This window comes from Petromyzon marinus, chromosome 17 (genome assembly GCF_048934315.1).
Source record: "Petromyzon marinus isolate PM22_M1 ecotype Great Lakes invasive population chromosome 17, UKy_Petmar_22M1.pri1.0, whole genome shotgun sequence".
Lineage (NCBI taxonomy): Eukaryota > Metazoa > Chordata > Hyperoartia > Petromyzontiformes > Petromyzontidae > Petromyzon > Petromyzon marinus.
Genome location: NC_133683.1, coordinates 15,698,503 through 15,720,827, shown reverse-complemented (window position 1 = coordinate 15,720,827; position 22,325 = coordinate 15,698,503). Strand labels below are relative to the sequence as shown.

General features: G+C 56.2%; 1 protein-coding gene and 1 long non-coding RNA gene across 5 annotated transcripts in view; one reads left to right on the top strand and one right to left on the bottom strand.

Annotated features, from left to right (window-relative positions):
* Positions 1-22,325, bottom strand: part of LOC116943279 (MAM domain-containing glycosylphosphatidylinositol anchor protein 2-like) — a 47,616-nt gene that overhangs the window by 21,666 nt on the left and 3,625 nt on the right. For 2 of the 4 annotated variants that reach the window (XM_032955996.2, XM_032955998.2), the window contains exons 2-8: positions 12,190-12,329; positions 10,342-10,519; positions 8,244-8,437; positions 7,892-8,024; positions 4,602-4,874; positions 3,803-3,894; positions 2,152-2,398 (exon numbers count right to left, since the gene is read on the bottom strand). In XM_032955996.2, the coding sequence (XP_032811887.1) occupies positions 2,152-2,398; positions 3,803-3,894; positions 4,602-4,874; positions 7,892-8,024; positions 8,244-8,437; positions 10,342-10,519; positions 12,190-12,329 (1,257 nt within the window). The remainder of the gene's footprint in view (positions 1-2,151; positions 2,399-3,802; positions 3,895-4,601; positions 4,875-7,891; positions 8,025-8,243; positions 8,438-10,341; positions 10,520-12,189; positions 12,330-22,325) is intronic. The other 2 variants (XM_032955997.2, XM_032955999.2) reach the window with 1 other exon arrangement.
* On the top strand, positions 5,368-9,429 carry LOC142924834 (uncharacterized). The gene is made up of 2 exons (XR_012941928.1): positions 5,368-7,902; positions 8,172-9,429. It is a non-coding gene; the product is annotated as an uncharacterized LOC142924834 (long non-coding RNA).

Sequence of the window (22,325 nt, the reverse complement as noted above, 5' to 3'; positions counted from 1 at the left end):
GACCTCGTCTCAGACAAACTGTAGAGCTGGTGCCAATGTAGGCGCGGCAGGGTGGTGATGGTGGTGGTTTCAGGAAAGGGCGGTCCTGCACAGATGCCATATTTTCTGTCCGTCTGCTACAGCAGAGGTGTAGGGAATTCCAACAAGACCTACATCTCTGCTTTATTGACCTGGTCAAGGCCTATGATACCATCAGTAGGCCTGGGCTCTGGGTCGTTCTTCGTGCTTTTGGAGTACCTGACCCTCTGCTCACGATCATTAAGGACCTTCATGATGGTGAGCGGGCCCGGGTAAAACTACGTGGCCGGGAGTCAGAGCCATTCCCTGTACACCTTGGGGTGCGACAGGGATGTCCTCTGGCTCCCACATTATTTAACATCTATTTTGACCACGTAGTTCGTGAAGCCTTCAATAGCTGTACCGGGGGAATCTCCATATGGTACAGATATAATGGGAGGCTGATCGATGCCCGGGTGCGGTCAAGGGATGGCTCCCTATTGCTCAACCACGTTATGTATGCTGATGATTTGGTAATAGCTGCTCAGTCAGAGGAGGAGTTGGAGACGCTGCTGCTGAGACTGGAGCGTGCCACTAAGAGGTGGGGCCTTACCATCAGCCCCACCAAAACTAAGCACCTGCCTGGGTATTTTGTACCATCGGACACTCCACCCCCACAACTCCCGATCGGTGATGGGGCAGTTGTGGAGAGAGTGGAGAGTTTCCCATACCTGGGCAGTGTGCTTATGACTGGCTCCAGTTTAACAGCAGAGGTCTCACTCCGAATCAGTCGAGCGGCAATATATTTTCATCGGTTGCGTAACGCTGTGTGGAAGCTACCTGGTCTGTCGCTCCGCACTAAGCTTCAGGTCTTCTCGGCCACGGTCATTCCCTCCCTTCTCTACGCTTGCGAAACGTGGACCCCCCTAATGGAACATCTTCGGCGGTTAGAAACATTTAGGCTGGCCTGCCTACGATCCATCCTGGGTTTAACCAGACTGGATTGTGTGAGGAGCTCACAAATCCTTGAAAGATCTGGGCAAGGTCCCATCGGTGAGTTCCTCCGGCGGGCAAGGCTGCGATGGCTGGGTCATGTAGCCCGCATGCCCAGCCACCGCATGCCGAAACAGCTTTTGTTCGGCCGGATTGAGGGGGCAAAGCGGGCGCGGCATGGGCTAGAGAAGAGATGGAGTGATGTGGTACAGGAGGACGTGGAGCTGAGTGGACTTGCCGATGACTGGTACCAGCGGTGTCAAGATCGGCCTCTGTGGAGGAGGCTCGTGAAGGATGCTACTGGGCAGTTGGAGGCAGTCGCCCTCCAACAACAACGGAGGGCGGAGGAGCGATGCTCAGAACAACGAGCGGAGCGCCGGGTGGCTAAAGCACAGCAGGTTGGCACAGTAGGGGGCACAGGTGGTGCATCAGCCAGTCATCTCAGTCAGTCGACCCGTGGCACCTGGGTCTGCCCCGTGACCTCCTGCCAGCGGGCGTTCGACACTTCACGTGGCCTCAGGGTGCACATAGCCTGGCACAAGCGTCGTGGTGACGTCACCGCCACTTAGTGGCGAATGGCGGTTGTTGTTGATGTTGGTGGTGGTGATGGTGGTGGTGATGGTGATGGTGGTGGTGATGGTGGTGGTGATGGTGGTGATGGTGGTGGTGATGGTGGTGGTGGTGGTGATGGTGATGGTGGCGCAGTGGTGAAACTCGTGCCTTACAGCAAGCAGGAGGCCTGAATTAGATTCCCGACACGGGCAGCCCCTTTCGCTGTGGAACTTCAGATGTTCTCCCACTCTTCTGCATGCGTTTCCTCGGGGTTCTCTGGTTACCTTCTCCTCCTCCCATAGCTACACAAACACCCACACCGTGGAACTGCTGGTGTTGGCGATGGTGGTGTTGACCAACACAGCCCCCAATGACGACGAACAAAAATACATCCCGAATGACTCGTTTGGGATCACACAACAACAGCAGCAGCAGCAGCGTCATCGCCGCACGACTGCGACAACTTAGCAGCACCCTCCTTAAAAGGCAATAACGAGTCTTGAGACTCATAGGAAAGCAATATTATTGTCACAATTTACACGCGTGAGTGATGGGGAGCGGGGAGGGAGGGGGGTGGTGGGTAGTCTGATCCCACCGCGCCGACCGCACCGGTGCTGCTCGAGATGTTGACGTCGATGCTGATGTCGGGGATGCCAGCGGAGCCGGGGGTGCCGAGCGACGCCACGCACGTGTAGGTGCCGAAGTCGGTGAACTTGAGGTCGATGATGTCCAGGCTCGAAGTCCCTGGCTGGAAGTCGGCGTCGTTAGACGAGATGACCATGCGCTCGGTGCTGCGCAGGGCGCGGCCGTTCTTGTGCCACATGTAAGAGAGCTCCTCCTGCGGGATGGCTTCCACCTGCTCCAGCACCACCACCACCAGCACCACCAGCATCGTCAACAACACCACCAACACCAACACCACCAGAACCATCACCAGTACTACCACCAGCACCATCAACACCACCACCAGCACCACCAGCATCGTCAACACCACCAACACCACCAGAACCACCACCACCATCATCAGCACGATCAACACCACCAACACCACCAGAACCACCACCACCAGCACTACCACCAGCACCACCACCAGCACCGTCAACAACACCAACACCACCAACACCACCAGAACCACTACCACCACCAGTACTACCACCAGCACCATCAACACCACCAACACCACCAGAACCACCACCAGTACTACCACCAGCACCATCAACACCACCTACACCACCAGAACCACCACCACCACCACCATCATCAGCATCAACACCACCAACACCACCAGAACCACCACCAGTACTACCACCAGCACCACCACCAGCAGCATCAACACCACCAACACCACCAGAACCACCACCAGTACTACCACGAGCACCATCAACACCACCACCACCACCAGCACGACCACCAGCACCACCATCATCAGCATCATCAACACCACCAGAACAACCAGCATCAGCACCACCACCAACACCATAAACACCACCATAACCACCATCAGCATCACCACCACCACCAGCATCAGCACCACCACCATCATCAGCACCATCAACACCACCAGAACAACCAGCATCAGCACCACCACCAGCACCATCAACACCACCAGAACCACCAACACCAGCATCAACACCACCACCAGCATCAGCACCACCAGAACTACCAGCACCACCACCAGCACGACCAGAACCACCACAACCAGCACTACCACCACAATCCGCACTACCAAAACCACCACCACCAGCATCAGCACCACCACCAGTATCAGCACCATCAACACCACCAGAACTACTAGCATCAGCACCACCACCAGCACCAAAAGAACCACCACCAACAGCACTACCACCACCACCACCACTATCAGCACTACCAGAACCACCAGAAACACCACCAGCATCAGCACCACCACCAGCGTCAGCACCAGCACCACCAGAACCACCAGCACTACCACCACCACTATCAGCACTACCAGAACCACCACCATCAGAACCACCACCACTACCAGCACCATCATCACCCTTACCATCACCACAAACGCGACAATTGCCAGAAGTAAAAAGATCTGCACCATGCCCATCACCATGAATGCGACCGTTACCATCACCATGAATATCACAATCGTGAAGGTGACAATCACCACCACCACCACGACGATCACCACAACTACGACCACTGCCGTGCCAATCACCACCACCACCAATCCCAGCTGTTACCACCACCACAACCACTACCACCACGCGGCCGTCGCCGTACTCGTCACCTGGCACGAGATCTTCACTTCGCGCCCGATCTGGATATTGACGTCCTCGTGGTAGGGGTCAGGGGTTATCCAGAAGCGGCCTTGGCGGAGCGCTGCGGTGGGGGAGTGAGGAGGGTGAGGGGCGAGGGGGGGTGAGGAAGGTGAGGGGGGGGGAGACACGAAATCGGACAGAGATGTTCAATGATTGGGGTTCAAAGTAGTCCCTGAGCACCTACTGGACATCTGTGAAAAAGAGCTTCATAGCTCATCGGATTTCTCCAGGACAAATAAAGATTTTGATCCCCTTCGGTTTATCCACAAGTGCTTCTCCCTCTTCCTCCTCCCTCATGTATCTCTCTGCTTCCCTCGCCACGAGCTCCTCTCCCAACCACGGCGTTTGTGAAGTGTCGGCACAACTTAGGCAGGACCCAGTCGCACCGCCTTAAGACTCTTGCTTCGCGACACCGCAGGTCACCACGCGCGTTCCCCGGACCAGGCCCGGACACATCTCTCAGTCAGCACCAGGTCAATGATGAGAAAGTGCGCAGCCTCCCGCGATAAAAGTTCAACACGGAAACGCCGATTACCAGATCTGAGTGCAAATCGATTCCTGCCGCCCGACACACCACGCACAGAGAGAGAGAGACGCAAATTCCCCGACTGTCCGGGTAAAACCGGGACAGGTGGCAACCCTCGCTGGCACGAGCTCACCGTGTGCCCTGCCCCCACACTCTATGCCCCCCCCCCCCCTTCCTCCTCCTCCAGCCCTCCCTCCCCTGCTCCCCTGCTCCCCCACCGCCTCGCCGCTCCCCCTACTCACTGCGCACGATGATGGTGATGCTCTTCCGCACGGAGCCTCCCACTCCGTTGGAAGCGGAGCATTGGTAGGAGCCCGCGTGCTCGCCCGACACCCTGGGCAACGTGAGGTTGCCCCTCACCACCCGAGCCCCCGGGGGCAGGGGCTGCCCTCCGAGGCGAGCCCACGACAGCGAGGGGCGGGGCCAGCCCCCCAGGACCTCGCACTGCAGGGAGACGGTCTCCTCCGGGTTTACGATCAGCGCGTCAGGGCCCCTGATGCGGATGGAGGGGGCCGCTGGGGGAGGTGGAAGGGGGGGGGGGTACAGAGTGACGAGGAATGTATCAGCGTCGTTGTTGTCATCATCGGTAATTGTGAACACAGTCATCCATTGGAGAATGATCACCGCCATCATCACCCGCATAACCACCACCATCATCACTCCCATCACTGCTCTCATCACCATCACCATAATAACCACTCCCATCACTACTATCACCACCCATCATCATCACCACTCCCATCACTACTATCACCACCCATCATCATCACCACTTCCATCCCTACTATCACCACCCATCATCATCACCACTCCCATCACTACTATCACCACCCATCATCATCACCACTCCCATCACTACTATCACCACCATCACCATAATCACCACTCCCATCACTACTATCACCACCCATCATCATCACCACTCCCATCACTACTATCACCACCCATCATCATCACCACTCCCATCCCTACTATCACCACACATTATCATCACCATTCCCATCACTACTATCACCACCCATCATCAACACCACTCCCATCCCTACTATCACCACCCATCATCATCACCACTCCCATCACTACTATCATCACCCCCATCATTGTGACGTGTCACAGTCGCGTCTCAGTGTTGTCTGGTTTCGGACCACGCTCACGCCGGGATTGACGGCCCATGGTCGAGCATTGTGTCGCGATCGGGACACCCATTGGTTAAAGACGCACGCGCGCCAGCCAATCAGGTGCGACTGAGCTGTGATAGGCTTAACCTGCACGTGTGGGGAAGTGGACAAAGTCAAAGATCTCCCTATAGCCTTAACAGACTGTTAGGGCAAGTGCTGTTAGCGAGTACCTATGAAGGCCAGCACGGTAGACGAGGGGGTGGGTGGCCAGCACTACGCGTGGCCGCTTTTGTCTCTCTCGTGGCGATGTTTACACACTGCACCAGGTGCTCATTTGAGGCTGAGTCAACCTAGGGGAGGCCCAGTACCGGTTCAGATAATTGTTACTGGTGTTGGCCGTGAGCGGGACTCGATCTCGGGTCGCCGGATTCGTAGCGCAGCGCTCTAAACCCTTAACTACGCCACCGCTCCCCCCCACACTGGGAGAGAGGCAGAGTCACCACCTTGCTCAGAGTTGGTGGAATTTGCCCATGTGGAGGGGGGGGGATGACTATTCTACCCGGAACGTGATTCATTGCTCACTCACCATTGGTCGATTTTGCACGCGGTTCAAATCAAGTGTCTGATCGTCTGGAACCGTGTGCAGAGTTATGGTTTTGGAGCAATTAAGAAGTCAGCCAGGTGTTAATGGCTGAGGGTGGAGCTTCTCTCCCAATGGCTCGGGGTTGCTTGGGGTTGCTTGTTGCATTGGAGTTGTGTTTAAGAGATTTTCAGGAAATTTATGATGAATTTTTTATTTAAAGCTTTCGTGACTGCAGGGATTCGTATTCTTGTTTTTTTCGGTAAAGTCACGTAGAAGGGAAACAATAAAAGAATAAAAATATAAGCAATATTATTTTTTTCAAAAAAATATATTGCTGTGGTTTTCACACCTGATGATAATTGCTTGTGTTGCAGTCGAAACGTCATGAGAATTGTATTATTTTATTGTTTCCCTTCTACGTGACTTTACCGAAAGAACCAAGCATATAACTTATGATAAGTTGCGTTTATTATTATTATACACGAGAGTTTCACAACATCTTTGCTGCTGCCTCCACAGTGCTGAACTTACAGGCAGCCACGTGCAGCAGCAGCAGCAGCACAGCTTGACACGACACCGAGTTGTCTCTTTTGTTTGCATTTTGACTGCTTGTTTTGTGGTTATTGTAAACATGATGCCTTGAATAAAGGTGTCAGTTTTTGTGCCAGTTAAAAGGGTAAAACCTATTACTACTACGACACCGTGTAGTTTAACGGTGCCGTTCTGCTGTACCACAGGGGCTTTGAAGTCGCAGGGACTTGATGGCCAATTTGTTGAGCTATCATTTGTGGCCAGGTCGCTTCAGAAAGATAAGTTAATACCTCCAGTGGGCTTTACCTGGAAAATATAAATACACGAAACGAGACAATGTTTTATCCTACCAGGTGATTTTTTTACTTTTCCTCTCCGTTGCACTCCTGTCGTGTTTTTGCGTTTCTTTGTCGGAACATTCTGACCCGCTGCTGCTAGACCTCTGTTGAAAAGGCGCTTCATAGCTCATCGGATTCCTCCAGCCTAAATAAACGACGCGATTCTGAAGCGCGAGGGGACGGAAGGCCGCTGCCCGCTAGCGCCACGCGGTGGCGGCGGAGGTTGGAGCGGTGCAGCCGCGCGCTGCCGGACTTTACGAAGAGGAATCCCAGCGCCGTAGCCTGTGGCCGAAGCGTGGGTGAACCTCTGTTGCTTGCTGCTGGATGTTTGTGGCCTTGCGGTGTCTGGACATGGAGTGTGCTGGGATTTTGCGAGGTGGCATGGGTTGCCGTCTGGCGAATTGTGTGTGGTGGGGGGCGGTCCCTCGTGATGACGAGCCGGGAGGGGTGGTTCCCAGGGCTCCCGCACATTGATCTCCAGAACCCCACCGTGTAACCAAGGGCGCGGAGTACAACCGCGAGTATGAAACCCCAGCGTGGTCCGAATTACTTTGGCAGATGGTGGGGATTTGTTCACAACTGGGCAGGTTTAATCAAATCCACCTCCTGCGCCTCGCGGTGGCCGAGGGCAGCGTCGTTCGCTCGTGCGTGCGCGTGCGTGCGGGGCTGTCACGGCTCATGGAGCCCTTTGGACGAACGCCACCGTTCCGCCCGCTCTGTGTGTAAACCTGCGCGACCCCGGTGGCCGTCTCCCCTCCCTCCCCGTCCCTCCCTGGTGGTGTCCTGGCTCAAGCGGCGTGGAGACCGCCCCCAAGCGAGCCACGTCACAGGGGCGAGGGCCGGCCTCGCTCCCGTGCCGCTCCGCTCCACCCTGCAGGCACCACCATGACCTGGCCCGACCAACTCGCACGGGACTCTGACGCCGGCAACGGAAACTGAGATCGGCCGCCGTCGTCGCGTACCCGTCATGTTGGTGAGCCGGAAGTCCGCCTGCCTGTCCGGGAGGTCGCACACGTTCCTCACGGACGCCACGCAGCTGTAGGTCGCGTAGTCCGTGGCGCGGAGATTCTTCAGCTTCAGTATCTTGGTCTCTCCCTGCGTGCACACCACCATCATCATCATCACCACCGCCATCATCATCCTTGGCTCCATCCTAGGCCCCATCCTAGGCTCCATCCTGCCCGTGTCTCGTCCTCTTCTCTCTTCCTCCCTGTCTACCCTCGTCCGTGTCTCTTCCCCAAGACGCCGCCTATCCCCTCCTACACCTCGCCGCCCCCCCCCCCCCGTCTCTCCTCGCCCCCGCTCCTCTCACACCTGCGTGAAGAGCGGCTCGTAGATGGTGATCCCCGCGTCGAGGTCCTGCCGCAGGGGCTGGCCATCGCGGCGCCACGTGAAGAGCGCGGGGGGACTCGAGTTGCCGGAGCAGCGCAGGAAGACGGTGCGCTCCTGGTAGTACTCCTTGGCGTCCCCCACGCTCTGGTGCACCGTGAGCACGGGCGTGTCCAGGTCTACCGTGCCACCGAAGAGCGAGAAGAGGGGGTGGGAGGGGGGGGAGACTTCTGTATGTGAAGATGATGAGAAAGTCCCGAGCTGTGAATGCGGTTGATGTTTGCGTTGCCTCGTTGTGTTCTTCCCCTTTGTTGCGTTGCTCTCTGGGTCTCTGCCACTGGGGAGATGGGGGTCACAGAGGAGAGAGGCCTTCTCGGGTGTCAGCCAAATCCGTTCCAAGGACAATGCATACATTATAGAAATAGGTTTTACCCTTTTAACTGGCACAAAAAACTGACACCTTTATTCAAGGCATCATGTTTGCAATAACCACAACACAAGCAGTCAAAATGCAAACAAAAAAGAGAACTCTGATAATAATATGCACTGTCCTTTAATTTGATTGGTCCACACCCGAGACGGCTTTTCTTAGAGCCTAGTCTCCACTGGTGTTGGACCAGAAGACGCCAAAAGGCGTACAACTAAAAAACAACGCACTATCAGAGTATTGAGGGCTCGGGGTGAGCATTTACATTGAGACCTCCTTTGCCAGTAACAAGATATAGAAATAGGTTTTACCCTTTTAACTAAAATGATAACTAAAAGGGTAACTAAAAGGTCAAACCTATTTCTATATCTTGTTACTGGCAAAGGAGGTCTCATAATGTAAATGCATACATTGTCGTATGTGTGAACTTCTTTTGCACCGTACGTAGGCAACCGTGCTAATCGGAGGTGCGGAGGGAAGTACAACAAACTCAACACCAAGCAGTTCAAAGCGTGATTTGAACTGCTACCCGGAAAGCGTGAATATGTGTGTACGGTGCTACACGTTTAAACCAAAACAACCCCACATAGTCGTGAATAACACTGACACGCCTGTGTATATAAATACACAGGCGTGTCCCGCTTAACGAGCGAGATGCGTTCCACTAAAAGTGCTCGGCAAGCGAACACGTTAAACGATCATCCTTTTCTCATGTGACTCTCGTGTTAAAAGTAAAGGTACGTATCGGTCCCCGAACTCTTCTACTCGTGAACAACGTTTTTACTTTAAATAATAAAACGTCCAGTTTGTAGAACACCACTCAAGAACCACAGCGCAAGTTCTCCTGCACATCCACGTATTTGAGATCGACGCGCGCGCGTGCAATCTCCCTCTACTCGATCACGCAATCCCCTCGCTCTGTCTGTCTGTCGCACGTGCACCCCCCACAACTCCACCTGCACAAGACTCCCGTCAGGAGAACCAAACCAAGTTCTCCTAGGAACCGTGGATTTGTTTTTTAACAGAGCGCCCTCCCATTCCCCGGGAGCGTCTCGAAGTACTTTACACCGCATCTCAACACATCTTAAAGGGCACTCCCACCCCCGTGGCAGCTGTCCCTGTGCTGCACGAGGTGACCGCACCTGGCCTGAAAACCGGTGTCGGCCAGCAAGGGGGCGATGCTGCGTTGCTGCGTGTAATGCCAATCGAGTATTTTGCGGGCAGTTTTGCTAAATGTTGACCAAATGTTGACCGGCACACAATGGCCAACTCTTGCGCAAGACCGCACGTGGATCTTCAACGTCCACTGAAATGGACGGTGCTTTTTGCGCTGCTTTAATACGCCCGCGGTATTGACCAGGGCGGCCGCTGGATTTGAACTGTGAAATCTCCGCGGATGGCGGTTAGCCCACCATCCACGTGGTCTACTATGAGACCACGTGGATGGTGGGCTGCCCTCCCCCCCCTCATAGTAGACCACGTGGATGGTGATGGTGGGCTACCCCCCCCCCCCCCTCATAGTAGACCACGTGGATGGTGGGCTACCCCCCCCCCCTCATAGTAGACCACGTGGATGGTGGGCTACCCGCCCCCCCCCCCTCATAGTAGACCACGTGGATGGTGGGCTGCCCCCCCCCCCCCCCCACTCCAACTCACAGTAGACCTCCACGCGAAAGGAGCGGATGGCGGGCTGGCCGATGCCGTTCTCTGCGCGGCAGTAGTAGCGCCCTCCCTGCTGGCGCTGGATGTGGGCGATGCGCAGCGTCTCGTTGAACACCGTCGTCTCCAGGAAGCGGTCCGAGCCGATGCCGGCCGTCTTGGTCCACCGCACCTGCTGGTGGACGTCATGGGGTACAGGCGATGTCGTGGCGAGAGGGGAGGAGGGGTGGGGGTGAGAGGGGGGTGGAGGGGAGGAGGGGAGGGGAGGCGGAGGGGGGTGAGAGGGGAGGGGAGGGGGGGTGACTACCGGGCCCTACCCACCCACCCCACCCCCTCGTGTAGCCAGAATTATTGGGGGGGGGGGGGGACGACTCGAATGTTTGGCGGGGCCGGCGCCGCCGCCGTGGTCACGAGCACTGCGGCACGTGGCCACGGCGGCTCTTGTCGCACGAGTGGCCGGGAGGACCCCCGGCTGTGGTGCGACCATTGCTTCAACATCCCCGATGCAGCCACCGTGGCCAAAGCGGTTGAGGGCCCCCGACCTCGCCAATGTTTATACATTCGCCAACTCTCAGCACTTTTGCCGTATCGTTTTCGTTTTGTTTTTGTTATTGTGGAACCTAGGCCGATGAAAGTGTGCGTGCTATCTTTGTTGTTGAAGGCAGCGAGGTGCAGTGCAGTGGTGCTGCTGTTGGGCCCTCGTATCATTTTGTTGAGGTTGTTGCGACAGATGGTCGGGATTGGGCAGCATTTCGCCCTGCTTTTCGCCCAGGCAACTGAGATGGGATGGCACGTGCTTTCCAAAATGGGTCTCGCTCAACTTGACCAAATCGCACACCGTCTCAAGAGTGTTCCTCGCTCTCCACGCAACATTTATAAATATTTCTAACAACCCGTGCGGGACCCACGGCCTTCTGGGAGTAATGCAAGCAGCGTTGTTGAGTCTGCGCAAGCAAAACTCCGCACCGGTTTCGACATTCAACGTCTCATCAGCAGAGCCAGGCTCGCTTGAATAAATTGTTGGAGAACTGCCCAGATGCTGTACGTAAGGACCCTCTCATCATATGGGTATGAAATTACGGTACGTATATGCTTACCTTGACCACTTATGTATGATATATGTTTTACAGAGCTTGCCATTTTCTATGACTTGTCTCTTTCTGTTGCCTTTTGCCCCAAACATTATTCATTTAGGAGCCATCCATTTAGTACGTACGCATGTAGGGGGGGGGAGGGGGGTTAACCCAAATGCGTACGCCTGCGTATGGGGGGTCTACTGACAATGTTCGTAGGCATAGGAAACGGGGGGTGAAGCCTCGATAATAATTTGTTTACATTGGCCTTCAAATGAGTTGGATAGTCCGGCGGTGGACTATGTTTGCTTAAACACGTTAATATTATTAATCCTTGATCGTTTCTGCGTGGATCAAATATCGGCCGTTCTATAGGATTCGGGGGGAGGGGGGGTGTAAAAAGTACACGTGCGTGTAGGGAATGGGGAGGGGTCCAGTTTTGACAGATTGTTTTGCGTGCGTACTAAATGGATGGCCGCTGAACGTGACCGCCATTCCCACGACTTCGCGTTCATCTCCGCGCTGCGGTTTGCCTGTAGAGGTCCTGCCGGAAGTTCCAGGGAGACGGTCCGGAGTGTGAGGGTGGTCCTGCGCAGGGTGGGGTGAGGAGGGTTGTCCCTAGGGTTGTCCCTAGGGCTGACCCCGGGGCTGTCCCCGGGGCTGTTCCCGGGGCTGTCCCCGTGGCTGTCCCCGTGGCTGTCCCTGTGGCTGTCCCCGTGGCTGTCCCGTGAGCGCGGGTTACCCGGGGGGGGGGGGGGGGCTGGGTTCGCACCTGGGGGCGCGGGTGTCCCGCGACGAGACACGTGAGTTCCAGGGTGTCCCCCTCGCGGATGGTGTAGATCCTCTCGCTGTAGCCCTCGTTGTTGTAATTGCACGCCTGGCCCGAGTGTACGATCCTTGCCTGGGGGGGGCCTGGGGTGGGTGGAAGGGAGGGTATCGGTTGGGAGGCACAGAAGCCGGAGGGATTTGATAAAGTGTGCCCCCCTCCTATTTCAGCTGCCGGGGCCGGCAGTCCGGATCCAAACTTGCGACCCTCTGGATTGCGAGTCAAGCGGTGTCTGCTGACCAATATCACTGCGGCAGCTTCTTGCGTTAAACAAAGGAGGAACGGTCGCATCTGTTTCTTGTGTGTGGTGCAGATAACCGGATTTAACCGGTATTTGTTATTCCTTTTGGTTACCGGTTACAAAAAAAAACGATTTCAACAACCCCGCTGCGCGCGGCTGTAACCCGATATCTTTGCCCTCTGCAGCAAAACCAATCCAGCGCAGCAGCCGCTACCCACACCGAGCCACAAATCGACCACCGCCACCTCCACCCCCGCCAAATTTTCCCACTCCCCCATGCCCCCCCCCCAACCTTAGGTCACCCCCACTCCCCCATGCACCCCCGCCCCCCTCCCAAAGATCACGTATGGTAGTGGTGGTGGGTTAATGCATTTTCCACATCGTTACACAAAACCCGCACCCGGGCCCTGAAGCCAACACGGGGGGGGGGGGGGGGGGGGGGGTGGCGGCAAGGGGGTTGGTGGCGGTCAAGGGAGAGGGTGCGGAGGGACGAGGGAGATGGGGGAGGGGGCAGTGATGGGGGTGATGTCATCTGAATATTCACTCGCGTCAGCTGTACCATCTCATGCCAGCACTGTCATTATATCTTACCACCACCATCAATTTCTACAATCATCTCTTATCACCACCACCATCAATTTCTACAATCATCTCTTATCACCACCATCAATCTCTATCATCACCTGGTACCTTAACTACCATCATCTCTTCCATCTCTGCCATCATCATTATCATCATCTCTCCCATCTCTGCCATCATGTGAACCTTCACGACGTTATCTCTAACATCATCTCGACTTTCACTACCATCACCGACATCGTTTCTACCATTATCTGGACCTTCACTGCCATCATCATCAACGTCATATTTACCATCACTGCCATCTCAACCATCACCGCCACCGAATCTGAAAACAAAAATTGCTGCACATTCTTCCACTGGGATCACACAAAGCAGCAGCAGTCGCCCTTGCTAAGCAACATTGGCAGGACCCTCTTGAAAAAAGGAGAGTTGAGATTCAGTGAGGCTTCCTGCGTAAACACCCCGAGGTGACAACATGACACACATGTACGCAGACAAATGCACACTTTCACTCGCACTCGATTTCACACTCAGCCATGCTCGCTCTCTCTCGAACGCACATATAACCGCACGCACAAGACACACACACACTCACTAAAACACGCACTCTCCCATTCGCTCAAACGTGCACACCTATTCACGCTCACGTGTGCACCACGCGCAGTGAGTCGCACTCATCAACACATTCGAACGCACGTACATAGACACCCCTCCCCACCAGTGTGTTCCATCGCAGATTCGTGGGACGGATAACTTTTGTTTGCGAGCACCTATCAAGGTCGACGCGCGCGCGGGCGGAGGGGAGGGGGTCTCGTGTGATCGACACCGCGCGCGGCCGCCTTTGTCTCCCTTGGCCGGGAATAGAACACAGGTCGCCGGGTTCGTAACGCACACGGGGAATACAACAGGCACAAGGCCATGACACAGACATGCACACAAGCGCACGCGCGTTCCAACAACAACCGCCGCCACTCGCCACGAAATGGCGGTGATGTCACTACGGCGCTCGTGCCAGGCTAGGTGCACTTTGAAGCTACGTGAAAGTGTCGAAGGCTCGCTTGTCAGGAGATCACGGGATAGGCCCAGGTGCCATGGGTTGACTGAGATGACTGTCACATGCACCGCCTCTGCCCCCTACGACGCCGACTCGCTGTGCTTCATCCGCTCGACGCTCTCTGCTCGTTGTGAGCGCACAGACACGGACAGAGGTGGCGTATAGGCACAGCGTCATTCACAGAATAATGATCGCGTTCATTAGTACATTCACTGACGCACATGCGCTGGGGCTCTCATTAACACGTGCTCATGTAACTCATTCACACATCCTCACGCGCGCGCACACGTACACATACATACACACATACACACAGAAAAGACCCCCCCCCCCATAACCTTCACAGACTGTGGGAGCAAGTGCTGTTAGCGAGTACCTATGAAGGTCGGGATGATACACGAGGGGGTGGGTGATCAGCACCACGCCCGGCCGCCTTCGTCTCCCCAGTGGCGATGTTCACACATTGCACCAGGTACTCATTTGAGACTGAGTCGACCCAGGGGAGGCCCAGGAGCGGTTCAGATAATCGTCACCGGTTGTAGTCCGTGAGCGGGAATCGAAATCAGGCCGCCGGGTTCCTAACGCAGGGCGCTAACCGCTACACTACCGCTCCCCAAACAACTCTCACTCACTCTAGCACACTCACACACACATGCACACACATTTCCACACACACTCTCGCACATACATGCACGCACACAGTCGCACACTCACGCACATACTCTCGCACATACACACACACACTCTTGCACTCACACGCACACGCACTTTTGCACACACTCACACGCACACAAGGCAACGCGCTCTGCGTTATGCAAATGAACTCGCGGACGTGACCAGCTACACGCTAATGATAGAGAATGTCTAATTGGTGATGTGTGATGGGAGATTGCGTGATGGAAGGACGTGTGATGGTTGATGTGATGGAGGATGTGTAGCCGGGGTGGGGGTGTGATGGGTGATGTGATGGAGGATGTGTAGCGGGGTGTGTGTGATGGGTGATGTGCAGCGGGGGGTGTGTGATGGGTGATGTGATGGAGGATGTGTAGCGGGGGGTGTGTGATGGGTGATGTGATGGATGTTGCTTCGTGTCCACCGGTCCGGGTTGAGCTGTAATTGAAAAGTAACGACCCCTGCTCATCACGGACAGCACCGCCCCCGGCCGTACCCCCACCCCTCTCAACCCAACCCCCCACCCACTCTGCTCCCCCTCCCACCCCCTTCTCATTCCGCCACCCACCCCCTCCCTCTGCATGCCGCTCTCTCTCCCCCTTCTCTGGCTTCCCCACCCCACCGCCGCGCCCTCTCTTTGCCACTTTCCCTCTCCCTGATCCTCTCCCTGATCCTCTCCCTCCTGCTGTCTGTTGTCCCCCCCACCCCTCTAACCCTCCCCTCCCCTCACTCCCTCACTCCCTCCACCCTACCCTCACTCCCTCCCTCCCCCTACCCTCCCTCTCCCCTACCCTCACTCCCTCCCTCCCCCTACCCTCACTCCCCCTACCCTCCCTCCCTCCTCCCTACCCTCACTCCCTCCCCCCCACCCTCACTCCCTCCCCCCTACCCTCCCTCCCTCCCCCTACCCTCACTCACTCCCTCCCTCCCTCCCCCCTACCCTCACTCCCTCCCTCCCAGGTCTCATTTCTCCAGTTCGATTTGAAGCCGCGTGGATGGAGGCGAGCGTGCGAGTGTAAAGGATAACTACACATGGATAACCACACTGGAGATATAACAACACAGGACATAATTTATAATAAATTGCATTTCCTGGCGCTTTGCTTAAACGCCCCAGCGACTCAAAGCGTCTTCGCTGCTCATCTCAAACACGCGAAGGGCACCCCCGTTCCCCAGTAGCAGCTGTCCCTGTGCGGCACAAGGTGACTCAGCAGCTGGCCTACAATCGGGCATTATTCTGCCAGGAGGGGGCGATGTTGCCGCTGCTGCTGCTGCTGTCATCCTATTGCATTTTTTGCGGTGTAATTCTTCTAAATTTGGACCATGACGTCCAGACACAATGGCATGCTCCTGTAAATGACGTCAAGGGAATACGGATATATTTTTTGACGGTTAACACGCTCGCAAGATTAACCAGGACGCCCCTGACGGATTCGAACCACGAACCTCATCAACAAGCGGTGCACGCGCTACCACTGGGAAATGTCACTCCACAGTCCGTCATACCCCTCCTCCCTCCCGGTGTCTCCCTCCACCTCCTCCTCCCGGTGTCTCCCTCCACCTCCTCCTCCCCGTGCCTCCCTCCTACTCGCATTCCCACCGCTCACGTGGCCTCTGCCTTCTCGCTCCTCTTCCTCCGCTCTGTCTGGGCCATCGCCTCCACGACCACTGCGCAGCCCCCGCCCTCGGTCCTAGAACGTCGCCTCTGTGGCCCCGCTCGGTGCGACCCCCTCGAGGCGAGGCGGCGGCGCACGCCTGCAGTCCCGCGTTTTTAGCGGCAAGGGTTGGTGGATCGCACGAAATTCCCGAGACATCCGCCGGGCCGCGAGGTAGCCATGAGTGCATCTCATGAGCTCACCAACCTATCTGTGTGGATCCTAGAGCGGGGTTCTTCAGTGCAAGGCCCGGGGGGCCACTGGCGCCCCCTGGTGGCCTTTAGTGCGCCCCCCCCGACAAGACAGACAGAGTGACAACACCCCCCATCATCGTGACCATCATCGTCGTGCTGCTGCCAAACCCCCTCAGTGGTTTCAAATGTGCGGCGGCCATCGCACTGACGATGTCTTATCAGCGAAAGTGGGCTTCCTCATCTGAAAATTGGTGAAGAACGCTGTGGTGGAGCGTTACCCACTCGTTCGTGTGGCCTTTTTGCTGGGCACTCCGGTTTCTTCCGACATTGCTCCATCGAGAGTAATTAGTCAAACACACACACTGCATGGCCCTCTCTAAAAGGGAGTCCCGAGTTAGGTGTGTTCCGGCCACGTGGAGTCATCATCGTCATCATCATCGTCATCATTGGGGACACCTGGCCCCACGTGACTCGGCGCGAGAGAGAGCGGCTCGCAGCTACCGGAAGGTTGCGAATTCATATCCTGATTGGTGGCGGGGGGGGATTCGGCCCATCATCCTTCCGTTCGGGCTCGATAAAACGAGTACCACTTTGTAGAGAAGTCAACGCTGGTTGTCATATGGAGACACCTGCCCCTGCCATTGGAATGTGGAATGCCCACCTCTGGCACTGCAGAGCTGTGAACATGAGATGAACGCCAATGCCTCAATGCTCGTTTTGAGCAGAAACTCACTCTGACTTTGAGATCTGCGTGTTACCACGAATAGCAGTGATAATAATGTATAGCCCCATGTCAATCCACTGCTGGATGAGGGCCTCCCCACGCCGTGTCAGGCATGGGAGGGGACATTCCTTGGCCATACTTCAAGGTATTACTCGCCACCGACGGTAGCCGTGGCCTGGAATCGAACTGGGGTTGACAGGCTCACAGCGCAGTGCCCTGACTTCCCGTGATGCTGGTCACAACTCCGCGCGCTCCTACAAAGGAGACTCCATCCTGGTAGCTCCGAACTGGTCCACACGAAATCAACTTGAAACTTAAAACCACTGCACCGACTACTCCGCTCCGCGATACTGACGACTCGATTATAATCGATTACAAATTCGGCGTCCACCCCCCCTTGGTTGCACGCAACTCGACTCGCTCGCATGTGGAATGTCTCTGCGACCGGTCGCTGCTCCCAGCCTGTGGAGAGCCAGTCCACTCTGAAGCGCCGATCTGGCTCGGAGATGAGCGGCGGTGACAATCCTGAACCTGCTGTTTGATTCCACCGAGTCGCGCAACTATTCGCTCGGATGGGGGGACAAAGCAGTTCCTGGCGGTGAAAGTTGCGCTGCCGATTGCTCGCCCGGTGGTGGGACATTGCTTCGGAATCAATGCATTTATAAAAAAAAAATTCTACCAGTGATTATAATGAATTTGATGAGAGATCGAACGAGGCGGACGATACAAGACCAACGGGACCGGTGTAAACCGGACGCAGCGATCCGTCTGAATCGATCAATCTAATTCTGGGGGGGTGGGAGGAGAGGAGGGATAATGTGGTGGTGTGGTGGTGGTGTTGGGGGAAGGAGGGAGTAGGAGTTCCTGGGTGGGGGGTAGTGTAGTAGGTGGTGGGATGGGCGAGATAGAGGTGGTGGTGGTGTTGGGAAGGGGGTTAGCACGGTAGGCTACGTACGGTGCGAAAGAAGTTCAACTTACATACGGGGGGGGGGGGGTTAGGGGGAGCGGCTGTGAGTGCTCGGGGCACGGTAGTCACGTGCAGGGAGAGCAGTCCCGGCTCGGGCTTGGTTCTGGCTCAAGCGAGAGCCGGCTCGAAGTCCGCTCCCAGCCACCCTGAGGATTTCCTTTGAACCGAGCCACTGGCTGAGCCGCTCACTCCGTGCGTCTTTGGCAGCAGCTGAGCGGCTCGAGGCCGAGCCGAGACTCAGAATCGGGCCCCGGCAGAGAGGAGCAGCGGGAGGAGAGGCAGTGGGGGGGGGCGAGGTGAGGGCCAAGGGATGAGAGGGGAGTGGGCAGGGGGTGGAGCTGCCCCGCCCCTCAGATGGCAATGCGCTTCATAATGGCCGCGCCCCCCACGACTCTACGATTTGATTAAAGTCGGAGCAAGCGGCTTAGTGAGCGGCGCGCTCCCCCGTCTCTCTCTCTCCCTCCCTCTTGTCTCTCCCCCGTGTCTCTCTCTCCCTCTTGTCTCTCCCTTGTCTCTCATTGTTTCCCTGTCTTCATGGCCTGTCGCTCCCTCTTCATTCACTATCCGTGTATTTTCCCGTCTGTCTCTGTCTCTCTCCCCGTGTCCCTGTCTGTCTCTCTCCCCATGTCCCTATCTGTCTGTCTCCCTGTGTCCCTGTCTGTCTCTCTCCCCGTGTCCCTGTCTGTCTCTCTCCCCATGTCCCTATCTGTCTGTCTCCCCGTGTCCCTGCCTGTCTCTCTCCCCGTGCCCCTGCCTGTCTCTCTCCCCGTGTCCCTGTCCGTCTCTCTCCCTGCCCCCTTGTCTCTCTCCCCTCTCCCTGCACGTCGTTGTTTAGGCTGCGTCTCCCCCGTCTCCCCAAACCCCGCGTCCCCCACGTCTCTCCCCTGCCTCTCCCTGCCCCTCGTCGACCCCCTCCCCCGCGTCTCCTTCTCTCCCCGCTTTCTGTCTCCCCGTCTCCTTTGTATCTCCCTGTCACTCCGTGTCTCTCAGTGTCTCCGTCTCCCCATCTCCCTCCCCTCGAGTGAATAGGAGATGGGGAGGGGGGGGGGGTGATTCTGGCGGCAGACCAACACCTCGTGGCGCCGTGTCAGCCTTAATAGGCGCTCGCTAACAGCACTTGCCCCAACAGTCTGTACAGGCTTTCTGGTGTATCTTTGTCTTTGTATGTGTGTGTGTGCTGTGGAGATGTACCGGCGACGAGATCAGCTGTTGCAGAGGAGTGATGCTGATGGTGATGATGGAAGCCTGGGGCAGGTTTTATCCAGCAGTGGATAGCCCATGGCTTGATGCTGATGATGGAAGCCTGGGGAAGGTCTTTATCCAACAGTGGATAGTCCATGGCTTGATGCTGATGGTGATGATGGAAGCCTGGGGCAGGTCTTTATCCAACAGTGGATAGTCCATGGCTTGATGCTGATGGTGATGATGGAAGCCTGGGACAGGTCTTTATCCAACAGTGGATAGTCCATGGCTTGATGCTGATGGTGATGATGGAAGCCTGGGGCAGGTCTTTATCCAACAGTGGATAGTCCATGGCTTGATGCTGATGGTGATGATGGAAGCCTGGGACAGGTCTTTATCCAACAGTGGATAGCCCATGGCTTGATGCTGATGGTGGTGATGGAAGCCTGGGGCAGGTCTTTATCCAGCAGTGGATATTCCATGGCTTGATGCTGATAGGGGAGGCAGTGGTTGCAGGTGAAGGAGGGAGGGAGAGCGATGGGGCAGGTGATTTTTTTTAGGGGGGGGAGGGAGCGCGTGCCGTTGAATTCGCTTAGGGGATCAGTGGGGGGGGGGGGGGGGGGATAGAGGGGAGGGGCCGGACCAATTACCGCACGCGCTCGCCCAGACCCATCCGCGTGCGGTCACGTGCGTGAGCTACAGAGAGGGGGGCGGGCGGGGGAGGGGGCTTCGGGGGGAGGGGCTGGGGGAGAGGGGACGCGTGCCCTGCGTGCAGAGCGGCGCATGGATGCGAGCGGAGAGTGCGTTTGTTGCGCGCGTGCGCGTGCGTTTGTTGCGCGCGTGCGCGTGCGTTTGTTGCGCGCGTGCGTGTGTGCGTGTGTGTACTGTTTCACATGTGGGAGAGACAAAGGCGGTCGGGCGTGGTGCTGGCCACTCACCCCCTCGTGTACCGTTCCGGCCTTCATAGGTGCTCGCTAACAGCACTTGCCCCTACAGTCTGTTAAGGCTATACGGGGGATCTTTGTCTTTGTTGTGCATGTGCACCTAGCCTGGCACAAACGCTGCGGTGACAGCGTCACAGTCACTTGGGGGTAGATTGGCGGCTGTGGTTGTGGTGTGTGCATGTACGGTGTGCGTAATTGGGGAGCGGTGGCGCAGTGGTTAGCGCACTGCGCTCTACTAAACCGGCGAGGCGAGTTCGATTCCCGTTCGCAGCCCACATTAATAAGAAACATCTCAGCCGCTGCTGGGCCTTCCCTAGATCGACTCAGCCTCAAATGAGTATCAGGTGCAATCATAAGCACTGGGGAGACAAAGGCGGCCGGGCGTTGTGACGGTGTTGGCCACCCACCACCCTTGTGTGCCGTGCCCTCCTCCCTTAATAGGTGCTCGCAAACAGCACTTGCCCCAACAATCTGTTGAAGGCTATACGGGGGATCTTGGTGTCGACAAAGGAGGGCGAAGGAGCGACGCTCACAACAACGAGCGAAGCACCAGGCGGCTGAAGCGCATTGAGGTGGCAACAGTGGAGAGCACAGGTGGTGCATCTCAGTCAGACATCCTGCACCTAGCCTGGCACATCAGTCAACACATAACACCTGGTTTGTCACGTGACATCCTGCACCTATAGCCTGGCACAACAGTCAACACATAACACCTGGTTTGTCATGTGACATCCTGCACATAGCCTGGCACAACAGTCAACACATAACACCTGGTTTGTCACGTGACCTCCTGCACCTAGCCTGGCACAACAATCAACACATAACACCTGGTTTGTCACGTGACATCCTGCACATAGCCTGGCACAACAGTCAACACAACACCTGGTTTGTCACGTGACATCCTGCACATAGCCTGGCACAACAGTCAACACGTAACACCTGGTTTGTCACGTGACCTCCTGCACCTAGCCTGGCACAACAGTCAACACATAACACCTGGTTTGTCACGTGACCTCCTGCACCTAGCCTGGCACAACAGTCAACACATAACACCTGGTTTGTCACGTGACCTCCTGCACCTAGCCTGGCACATCAGTCAACACATAACACCTGGTTTGTCACGTGACATCCTGCACATAGCCTGGCACAACAGTCAACACATAACACCTGGTTTGTCACGTGACATCCTGCACATAGCCTGGCACATCAGTCAACACATAACACCTGGTTTGTCACGTGACCTCCTGCACCTAGCCTGGCACAACAGTCAACACATAACACCTGGTTTGTCACGTGACATCCTGCACCTAGCCTGGCACAACAGTCAACACATAACACCTGGTTTGTCACGTGACATCCTGCCAGCAGCGAGCCTTCCACATTTGACATGCTCTCAAGGTGCACCTAGCCTGGCACAAGGCCCGTGATGACGCCGTGCGTGTGTAGGAGGAGCGGTGTCTAAGTGGTTATTACACTGCGCTATTAATTGCACGGTGACCTAGATTAGTTTTCCGGCCACGGCTAACATCAGTCGCAATAATCACAACCCATCCCGCGCCCTGCATGGGATGGGTTGAGATAGTGAGTAGCTGGTGCGGTGTGCAGTAAACATGAGCTCTGGGGAGACAAAGGCGGCCGGGCGTGGTTGTTGTCCACCGCATCTAATCGTGCACCGTATTGGCCTGAATGTTTTCCCAGCATTTTAAGGATATAGGGGTGTGTGTGTGTACTGTATATATGTATGGATATTTACACGCGTTGATAAAAACATTGTTTTACGTCCGTATGTGACGAGGTCCGTCGCTTGCTATTAAACGTATAGATTCGACGAAGTCTCAAGACTTCAAGGAGGGGCACCCTGCCCCGC